Source organism: Fragaria vesca, linkage group LG2 (assembly GCF_000184155.1).
Source record: "Fragaria vesca subsp. vesca linkage group LG2, FraVesHawaii_1.0, whole genome shotgun sequence".
In the NCBI taxonomy this organism is placed as follows: domain Eukaryota; kingdom Viridiplantae; phylum Streptophyta; class Magnoliopsida; order Rosales; family Rosaceae; genus Fragaria; species Fragaria vesca.
The window spans coordinates 30,515,026-30,525,720 of record NC_020492.1 but is presented as its reverse complement, the minus strand read 5'-3'; the positions used below and the strand labels follow the sequence as shown (position 1 = coordinate 30,525,720).

Sequence of the window (10,695 nt, the reverse complement as noted above, 5' to 3'; positions counted from 1 at the left end):
TAGATTCTTTACATGATGTACCTAGATTGTGTTCAAGGGGTGAAGACTGTAACAGAGTATACCGTTGAGTTTGTGCGTCTTTCTGAACGTAATAACTTAGGCGAATCTGAAGGGCAGAAGGTTTCTCGGTACATCAGTGGGTTGAGACCTTCCATACAAGAGAAGATTGGCTTGCAAACTATGTGGTCTGTGACTGAGGCTGCAAGTTTAGCGATAAAGGCGGAGCTGATGGAGAAGTCCCCTAGGGTTTCTTTTCAGTTCCCAAGATTCACTAGTCAGAGGAGTATTGAAGTCGGGAGTTCTATGGGAGATAAAGGGAAAACGGTGTCGCAGAATACGGGTGGAATGACCACCAGGGCATCTAGTGCTGTTAACAAAGAGGGTGGCGTTTCTGGTTTTGGCAGTACTAGCAGGGCGACTTAGGCAGCACCTGTGCAGCAACCTTTTAACCCTTATGCAAGGCCTTTTCCAGGAACTTGTTATAAGTGTTTACAGCCTGGTCATAGATCCAACGAGTGTACTGCACCTCCGAAGGTGGTTAAAACAGTTCAGGCTTTAGTCGAGGCCTGTGAGGAAGACGAGACGGAGGAAGGAGGCGATGACTATGAAGGGGCTGAATTTGCAGTGGAAGATTCTCCAGAAAAGGTGAACATTGTATTGCAGAGAATTCTGTTGTCTCCCAGGGAGGAGGACGGTCAACGTAGGAACCTTTTCAGATCGCATTGCTCTGTCAACAACAATATGTGTAATCTGATTGTGGATAATGGGAGTTGCGAAAACTTTGTTGCTAAAAAGTTGGTGGAGTATTTGAAGTTACCAACAGAGGCCCATGTGATGCCCTATTCTTTGGGTTGGGTGAAGAAGGGTCCTCAAGTGCGTGTAACCAGAACCTGCAAAGTGCCTGTTTCGATTGGTAAGCATTATAGGGATGAAGTAGTTTGTGATGTTCTGGACATGGATGCTTGTCATATTCTGTTTGGGCATCCTTGGCAGTATGATGTTGATATTACTTACAGGGGTCGGGATAATGTGATGTTGTTTATGTGGGGTGAGTTTAAGATTGCTATGGCTCCTGTTGTGAACTTTGACAAACCTGCAGAAAAGAAGAGGGAGAACTTTCTAATCTTGTCCAAGAATGAGCGGGAGATAGAGGAAGACTTTAAGGAGTCAGAGTTGTGTTGTCCTGTGGTGATTAAGGGGTTGTTTAGTGCAGAGAAAGAACCTGTAGAGATCCCTGAAGAGGTACAACAGTTGTTTAAGGGAGTTGAGGAGTTGATTTCTGATGAGCTACCTAATGAGTTACCACCCATGCGAGACATCCAACACCAGATTGATTTTATTCCAGGTGCCAGTTTACCAAATCTTCCCCATTACCGTATGAGTCCTAAAGAGAATGAGATCTTGAGGGAGCAGATTGAGGACTTGCTGAAGAAGGGGTTTATTCGTGAGAGCATGAGCCCTTGTGCAGTTCCAGTCCTTCTTGTTCCTAAGAAGGGCAACCAATGGCGGATGTCTGTGGACAGTAGAGCCATCAACAAAATAACCATCAAGTATCGGTTTCCTATTCCTCGTTTGGAAGATATGCTTAATGAGTTGGCAGGTTCTATGGTGTTTTCAAAAATAGATCTTCGCAGTGGTTACCATCAGATTCGAATTAAACCAGGGGATGAGTGGAAGATGGCGTTCAAGAGCAAGGATGGTCTTTTTGAGTGGATGGTGATGCCTTTCGGATTATCTAATGCACCTAGCACCTTCATGAGAACTATGACATAGGTTCTTCATCGTTTTCTTTGTGTTTTTGTGGTGGTCTATTTTGATGATATTCTGGTGTATAGCAAAACGAAAAAAGATCACTTGCAGCATTTGCAACAGGTTTTGAGCGTCCTGCAGGAGAATAAGCTGTACATTAACTTGAAAAAATGTACTTTCTGTACCAACAAGCTTCTGTTTCTGGAATTTGTGGTAGGAGAGGATGGAATTCAGGTGGATGAGGAGAAGATTCATGAAATACGAGACTGGCCAGCCCCAAAGACAGTTTCTGTGGTACGTAGTTTTCATGGTTTGGCTACGTTCTACAGAAGATTTATTCGATATTTTAGCACCATTACTGAATGTTTGAAGAAAGGGAAGTTTCACTGGGGAGAGGAGTAAGAACAGAGTTTTACTCTGATAAAGGAGAAGCTTTGCTCTGCACCTGTCCTGGCACTGCCTAACTTTGATAGATATTTGAGGTGGAGTGCGATGCTAGTGGAGTGGGGGTTGGTGCTGTGTTGTCCAAAGAGAAGAGGCCAGTAGCTTTCTTCAATGAAAAGCTTAGCGAAGCTCACCAGAAGTGGAGTACTTACGACCAGGAGTTCTATGCGGTCTTCCAGGCGTTAAAACAGTGGGAACGTTACCTTGTTCAGAGGGAATTTTTCTTGTATACAGACCATCAAGCCTTGAAGTTCCTTAACAGTCAGAAAAATGTAGGCAACATGCATGCTCGGTGGGTGAGTTATCTGCAAAAGTTCCCTTTTGTGTTTTGTGATTCAACATAAATCTGGTGCCCAGAACAGGGTGGCAGACGCTTTGAGTAGGAGAGCATCCTTGATGGTGACGTTGTCACAGGAGATAGTGGGTTTCGACGTGCTCAATAATCTGTATGAAGAGGATGTTGACTTCAAGGAGATTTAGGCCAAATGCAGTGGCAACCATACAGTTGCGGACTATTACATTAGTGATGGTTATTTGTTCAAGGGTAATCAGCTTTGTGTTCCAGTTTCTTCATTGAGGGAGATGCTTGCATGGTGGGGATTTGAGTGGGCATTTGGGCCGAGATAAAACTATTGCCAGCTTGGAGGAGCGGTACTTTTGGCCCCATTTGAGGAGAGATGCCACGGCAATTGTCCGGAAGTGTTATGTTTGTCAGGTTTCTAAAGGTCAGTCTCAAAATACTGGTCTTTATACCCCTTTACCTATTCCTGAAGACATTTGGCAGGATCTTTCAATGGATTTTGTGCAGGGTTTGCCTCGTACACAGAGGGGAGTGGATTCTGTATTTGTGGTTGTTAACAGGTTTTCTAAGATGACGCACTTCATTGCTTGTAAGAAGACCTCGTATGCTACCCATATAGCCAAGCTGTTTTTCAGGGAGGTTGTGCGTCTGCATGGGGTACCACGATCTATCACTTCTGACAGGGATTCGAAATTTCTTAGCCATTTCTGGGTCACTTTGTGGCGGATGTTTGGGACAACTTTGAACAAGAGTAGCACTGCGCATCCTCAAACTGATGGGCAAACTAAGGTTACCAATAGAACCCTGGGTAATATGGTCAGGAGTGTGTGTGGAGACAAACCGAAGAGTTGGGATAATGCTTTGCCACAGGTGGAGTTTGCTTACAATAGTGTTGTGCATAGTGCTACTGGAAAATCACCTTTTTCATTGGTGTATACTACTGTTCCAAAACATGTGGTGGATTTAGTCAAGCTGCCAAGGGGTCATGGTGTTAGCGTTGCTGCTGAAAATATGGCCAAGGAAGTGCAGGAAATTCGTGAGTTAGTTAGAGCTAAATTGGAGGCCACTAATGCAAAGAATAAGGCTGCAGCTAATAAACATCACAGGATTAAGTTGTTCAAGGAAGGTGATGACGTTATGGTGTTTTTGAGGAAGGAAAGGTTTCCTGTTGGTACCTACAATAAGCTGCAACCCAAGAAGTATGGTCCTTTCAAGGTACTACGGAAGATCAATGACAATGCTTATGTTGTTGCACTTCCAGATTCTATGTCCATTTCAAATACCTTTAATGTGGCTGATATTTATGAGTATCATGCGGATGACGCTCTTTATCCTATTGAGAACTCGGGGTCGAGTTCTTCGGAGGTGGAGGAGACTGATGTAGGACGGATGGCAGAAGAAATCGAGGAACAGATCAATCGTTGCAGGTCCAAATCCGGTTTGCTGTAGATTTGGCGTTCGGTGTCCGAATGACTATTATTATACCTTTCTGGAAGCGGAACGGCCCAACGAACAAGACTTGCCGCTTTGCCACGACGTATGGGCTTTTTCGGCCATCCGAGTTTTATTTGGACCTCAAATCAGCGTTTTATTAGTTTTCGGGATTTTTATGTTTCCTAGTTATTTCGGATTCTGTTTTAATTCAATCCTTGGGTTTTTAGGTTTGGTTGTTAGTCTCCCTAGGGTTTTGTTTCTCATATATAAGCACCCATATGGGTAGCTGACATTCAGTTTTTCAATTATAATTCAGAAACTTAAGAGTTTTCTCTTAGTTCCTGACGCGCTCCAGGTTTTGGTCTTATAGAGTTCTTCGCTTGAAGGCTCTCCACTTATTAGGGTTTAACGCTGGTTAGCCCTCCATACTCCTACTACGTCATAATCTTGAACGGTCTAACTTTGATATAAGTGTTAAGTTTTTTTGTTTTAATCTTAACCATTCAAACTCATTAAAAAAATATATATGTGGATCTATATTTAAAAATGACAAAAAATAAAGATTCTTAAATTTTAACTTAATAAACAATCAGACGACATACTACTCACTGTATCAGATACAAAAGTAACAGTCGAACCCGTAGCTGCTTCCAGCATCATACTCCCAACTATTGCAATCGGGTCCACAACAAAGGAAACGGGGGGGGGGGGGGGGGGGGGCCGATCTCCGTTGTTGATTCTTCCCAGCCAATCAATTAATGCAACCTGACTAGCTTAGCTAGCTCAGACTCACAATCCCTGTATATATCTTGTGCGCTTTTCATGCGTCTTTCAACTCTCTCTCTGCCAATCCACTCTATCTTTGTAATGGTAGACTACGGAGGAGCTCAGGGCCTAAACTTCTCTGTTCCCACCTCCGAAGACGTTGACTGCGACCACAGCCCCAAGTGCATTGCCGGCGCCTGTGGTGGAATATCATCATCACCAACCAGAATGGTGAAGCTGCAACCGGTTTTCGGAAGTGGTCATGAGCTTAGCGGCGCCGAGTTGGGTGGAAGTGGATCACCTGCAGGGGAGATGATGATGATGGTGACAAACTCGAGCAGGAAGCCGAGAGGTAGACCCCTAGGTTCGAGGAACAGGCCACGACCTCCGATTGTGATCACCAAAGAGTGCGAGTCGAGCTTGAAGTCGGTGGTGATTGAGATCTCCGCTGGGTCGGATGTTGTGGAGAGCCTGGTGCAGTATGCCCGCAGCAGACGTGTGGGAATTAGCGTGCTCAGTGGTTGTGGCTCGGTCTCAAGCGTCACACTCCGACGCCCTCTTCTCCAGTCTCCCCACGCAACGGCGCCGGCTATGTCGCTTCACGGGCCTTTTAACCTGCTGAGTCTGTCGGGATCGTTCATGGAGTCTCTCACTACTTGTTCCTTTGGAGTATGTCTGGCAGGGTCACAAGGCCAGGTGTTTGGAGGGATTGTCGGAGGCGAGGTCATTGCTGCGAGTCTGGTTGTGGTTGTGGCTGCCACTTTTAACAAACCTAGGTTTCACAAGTTGCCGGCTGATCCTGGCGTTGCTGCTGTTGATGAATCTGATGATGATGACACTCCGCTGGTGACTAAGAATTCATTATTATTGGGTGGTAATCATGCTCATGACATCACTTGCTGTGGGTTTGGTGGCGGTTCTGGATCTGGTTCCAGTAGTGCTACTACTGCGGCGGCCATGTCGACGTGTGTTTACGGTGGCGGTTTGAGTAGTCCACAGCCCATAAATTGCCTTCAGGTTTCTCAAAGTCATAATGATCAACTAGTTCTGCCTTGGGGTGGTGCTCCCTCTCGCCCTCCTCTTCCTCATTAGTAGCTAGTATTACGGCATGCTATCATATATATACAATCTCCTAGCAACCCCTTCTTGGTTACTTAGTTGCTTCATGTGATCATCAACGTCTCTGATCGTTCTAGCTATATACGGAGGATCGGAGCTTCCTAGCTTGATCAGTCTTTTGTGTTCGGAAGCTAGGCATTTGGTAGTTCAGGGTTGCTGGGATTTATTTTGACTGGCTAGCAAGCTAAGTAATTGAATCTTGTTTATTTGTGATTAGCTTGCGTTAGGACTTAGGAATGATATTGGTGTTCAACTCTTATCAACTGTAAGTGTGAATTGATTAGTGTGGTTAATTTGCGTGGTGCATATATAGTGTGCTAGTAGCAGTGCCAATGTTAATGTTAATGCTAATGCTAATGCTAGCTTATAGTGAGCCTTGGACAATGTTGTTGTTACTGTTTGTGAAGACAGTGAAATAATGTCAGGTCATCGGGAAGGGACCTATTATTACCATGTCCAAAGCAAAAGCAAAGCAAATAGGTTAACTAACTAGATAGTTGGCGCATACAACGACATCAAACTTAGCGGTCGTCTTGAAAGTTTCAATGGTCAATCAGAAGTAATTCAGAACGTAGAGGCCTTGACTTGACTACTCAGATATATAGTGACCTAGCTAGCCCAGAACAATACAAAATTACAAAGCCTAAAGCCTACACATGGACAATGGTCAAAGCTTCCTTGAGAAACAAACTGAGCTTTCAGAGATGTGACCTTCTCAGTTCACAGCTAGCATGCAATAATTACCTTTCAGACGTGAGCTTGCAGAGGCAGGTGCCTCTGAATCTGTGATCCCTTTGATTTGAATGCATGTGAGTGGTAACTAAACCACAGTAAGTAGATGTACATCATGTTTAACTGGGCACGGCAACGGTGATGAACTCATTCATGGTCATGTTTCCTTGTGGTGGACTGGAGGTGCCTGCAAACACTGCAAAGTGATAGCACGCGCAACTCAGAACATTCAAGTACATGAATCACAGATCACACTCTAAGCCTAGCCTTTGATGTCACGGAAATTTAAATCTCTTCAGAGAATTGAAGCAAGCAAAAGCTGCATTGACTTCAATCTTTTTTACCATGCACACTCTATTAACTGTTGTACCCTGTACCTCCCTGTTCTGGATTTGCCATTCTTTGAAAAATCGAAAATTCTCGCATGGTCCGTGATCCATATTATGGACCGCAGTAAGGTTAGCTTCTTTAGTTTATGAAGATTGGGATGGTTAATTTCAGTTGACGGAAGCAAACCAGAAAAAAATTATAGGTAGTGTACGTTATGAGGTTATAACTGTCACACCTCAAATTTTTAAGAATAAATTTTAAAAATTTAGGTATGATATAACTCATAAATCTTAATATCCTAAAACCTGCTCAACAATTTCTAAACTAAAATCAAATACTAGAAATGTAAATATCAACAACTCATAACCGAGTTAAACATTTCATTTCCTTAATTACATCAACTTCAAAAGTCTAGTAATTACATCAACTTCAAAAGTCTATTAATAATAAAGTCGCTCACATGAGCTTAAAAACAAATTGCCATAATAAAATAAAATAAAATAAAATACACAGAAACTAAAATCCTGCCACTATGCCTCCGCCTTAACCTTGTTGATCACCACTTGCAGGTGTAACCCCTACACCATGAATTGGTGCACCGGGTTGTAAACAACAAACCCGGTAAGCTAAAAAGCTCGTATGAGTAATTCTCAAAAAAATAACTCAACCCAATATCACATAGAATAATACCGGAAATTTCTGCTTTAGAACTTAGTTCATGAATCACCTCAAACAAGAAAAATTCAAAACAATGTTAAAACCAATGTTAAAACCACATAACCAATACTTTTACAAATATACATGTACCCATGAGTCCTTGATATCAATATGATATCTCCCATGACCTACAACAAACACATGTACCCATGAGTCCCAGATATTAATAAATACCTCTCATGACCTACAATAACAATTTATGTACCCATGGGTCCCAGATACCTTCAGGTACCTCCCATGACTTACACCTACAGACGGACTAGAGCTATATTCCTAACCGTAACCAATCACCCGATTAAAGACTTGGAATCCAGTTTGACTATCTACACAACATTTCACATAAGGGTAGAATCATCATAACCATAACCAATCACCTGATTAAAGGCTTGGAACCCGCATAAGGGTAGAATCATCATAACCGTAACCAATCACCCAATTAAAGGCTTGGAACCCGGTTTGACTATCTGCTCAACATTTCACATAAGGGTACAATCATCATAACCGTAACCAATCTCCTGATTAAAGGCATGGAACCCGATTTGACTATCAAAACCATAAATCACAATATAATAAAATTAACATCAACAACCCAATAGCACATCATAAAATTATATCCTTCCACATAAATATATTTATATGCATAAGACATAGTTATTACCACAAGAATAACCTATCAAAATTAAAAATATTATAATTTCATGAACTTTAAAAATAATCATTTAATAAGAAAACTTGTTTTATCTTACCTATGAGCCGTTGACGATCAAGCTCATATATTTTTAAAAATAACAACTAAGAATAAAATTTTTAAATTAAAATCATCATAATCATCAACAATAATCATCATCATAATCATCATCATCATCATCATCATAATCATCATCACAATCATCATCACCAATAACCATAAAAATTCGGTCCAAATGTGAACCTTGGTGAGATTTACTCACCTAAATACTCCCGCTGCGTCTTCACAAAAACACAAGAGCCAAGCTAACCACAACCTCACAAATCACCTAAAATTACACAATTAAAACCTTAGTAATTTCTCAATAAGGATTAAAATACCCTTAACCTAAAGGTTGCCCAAAAAAGGGCAATCCTTCCTCCAAGACCTCCCAAGGTCATTGGACACTCAACAACAACCCATACTACCTCCAAGACCAAACTTCCAAAGTTTACAACTTAACAACCTCAATGATTAACATAGCACCTGAGATGCACTACCAAAACAACACTTAGCCTTATCACACGACAACACACTCATAACTACAACAACTAGTTAACAAGGCCACCCAAACTCACTCACACTACCCGGACGCGCTTCCACGCGCCACCACAGACGGTGGCGAGTGGGACCCACGCGCCACCTCAAAACTTCCGAATTTGGGCAAACTCAAAACATGAAACTTGTAAATTGAAGCATGGTGAGCAACTTTAATACCTGAGGTTTTAACCAATTCGGTCGAAATCGGCCGGAAAACACCCTGAAATTCCACACGGCCTCAAGCTTCAATATGCAATTTTGGCGCTCAAAACCTCAATATCTTGCTTCAAACTATACCCAGCCACAACCAGAAGAAAGAGAGGACCAAAACTCACCTAAGGTTGCTCCTCGTCGTCGCCACAAACGGAGGTTCCGATCTGTGACGCGTCGACGGAGGCGTCGGGTCTAGCTGCACCACCTACGCCGGTTGACGGCCTTGAAGACTAGCACATTTGCGTAGGGGAGGTCCGTGCAAACCTAAAGGAACCAACGGCGTCTCGATTGGTGGCCGGAAAAAGAAGAACTCATGCGAAACCGCAGCAGCTCCTTCGCCTCATGGCGACTTCTAGGCGGCGCGACGACGAGGGGCGCTGCCCCAAGAATGGAGAGGAGACCCGTGCGAACCGAACGGGACCGGCGGCGTCCAGTTTGGTGGCCGGACGGCCGAGTTCTATGCCGACGAAGGTCCAGCTGTGCGTGCAGCTCGGGGAGAGAGGAGAGAGAAAATGGAGGCTTTTCTGAATTCTCTTTCTATTTATACATTTTCCAAAACCGGAAACTAACTTCCTATGACCATAACTTATACGAAGTCCGTTTTACGCGTGCGACGTGTCTACGAACTTGTATCGTCGTGCTCTACAACTTTCGTGAAAGAAGTTTCTCGAGAAACCTAACAGATTAAAAAGTCAACTCTTGACCCTTCAAAACCATAAAACCGTTTTGGGTAACTTATGCATCCGAACACTTACGCTCTTCCTTCGAACCTCAAAACACACTAACTTCTAACTCGAAAATTCCTAAATAATATTAGAAACTAATATCAAATTTCCGGGGTATTACAGGAACATTGTTTCATGGATAAAATAATATATAGTCGTTCTGGTTTGAAGTGTTCAGTCCTTTTTATTTTATTTTAATCTGAATGATTTTTAAAGTCACAATTTTTCATCCAAATGGTCATTCCGTTAATTTTCTCAGTTAAGTTAAATTGTTGACTTCGCTGTTAAAAATTACAATGTCTTTAACAGTCACGTCAGTATTCTAACTGAAAAAATTGACGAAAATACCATTTGGATGAAAAATCGTGACGGAAAGACCATTTGGATGAAAAATCGTAATTTTAAGGACTGAACATATGTCGACTTTAAAACACGTACTAAACAAATTTCAATTCTTATTTCATATTCGCCGTACTCGTCTCTCCTCTCCTTCGGTCTTTCCATTATGTTCTATTAACTCATCAGCTTAATTATTAGCGTGAGTCGTATGTTATAGTTAGGATTGTCAATATTGTGTATTATTATGAATATCTTGTCGTAATTAATTTCCTAATAGGATTTGATGTATTCTTATATATATACTCCGTTTATGGAGAAAATGTATATATATGAAAGGAGAAATTATTGGTCACTCCATTAGCTTTCATGCGCTCGACAGTTTACTCCATTAATTTTCAATTTCAATCGATTACTCCATTAACTATCCAATGTCACACAATTAGGTCCATCCGTTAAGTCGCCGTCCAAATCAGTGGTTAAGTTGCTGACTGGACATATTTTTCAACTGAAAATTCCATTTAACACCCCACCTCTCTCTCTCTCTCTCTCTCTCTCTCTCT

The 10,695-nt window shown here is 42.1% G+C and overlaps 1 protein-coding gene across 1 annotated transcript; it reads left to right on the top strand.

Moving 5' to 3' along the window:
• Positions 1 to 4,795: 4,795 nt before the first annotated feature.
• On the top strand, positions 4,796 to 5,785 carry LOC101309801. The gene has a single exon (XM_004293094.1). The coding sequence runs from the start codon at positions 4,796 to 4,798 to the stop codon at positions 5,783 to 5,785; it is 990 nt and encodes a 329-aa protein (XP_004293142.1).
• Positions 5,786 to 10,695: the final 4,910 nt, after the last annotated feature.

Excerpts from the sequence above, each read along its gene's own strand:
- LOC101309801 (XM_004293094.1), top strand. The coding sequence starts at position 4,796 with ATGGTAGACTACGGAGGAGCTCAGGGCCTAAACTTCTCTGTTCCCACC.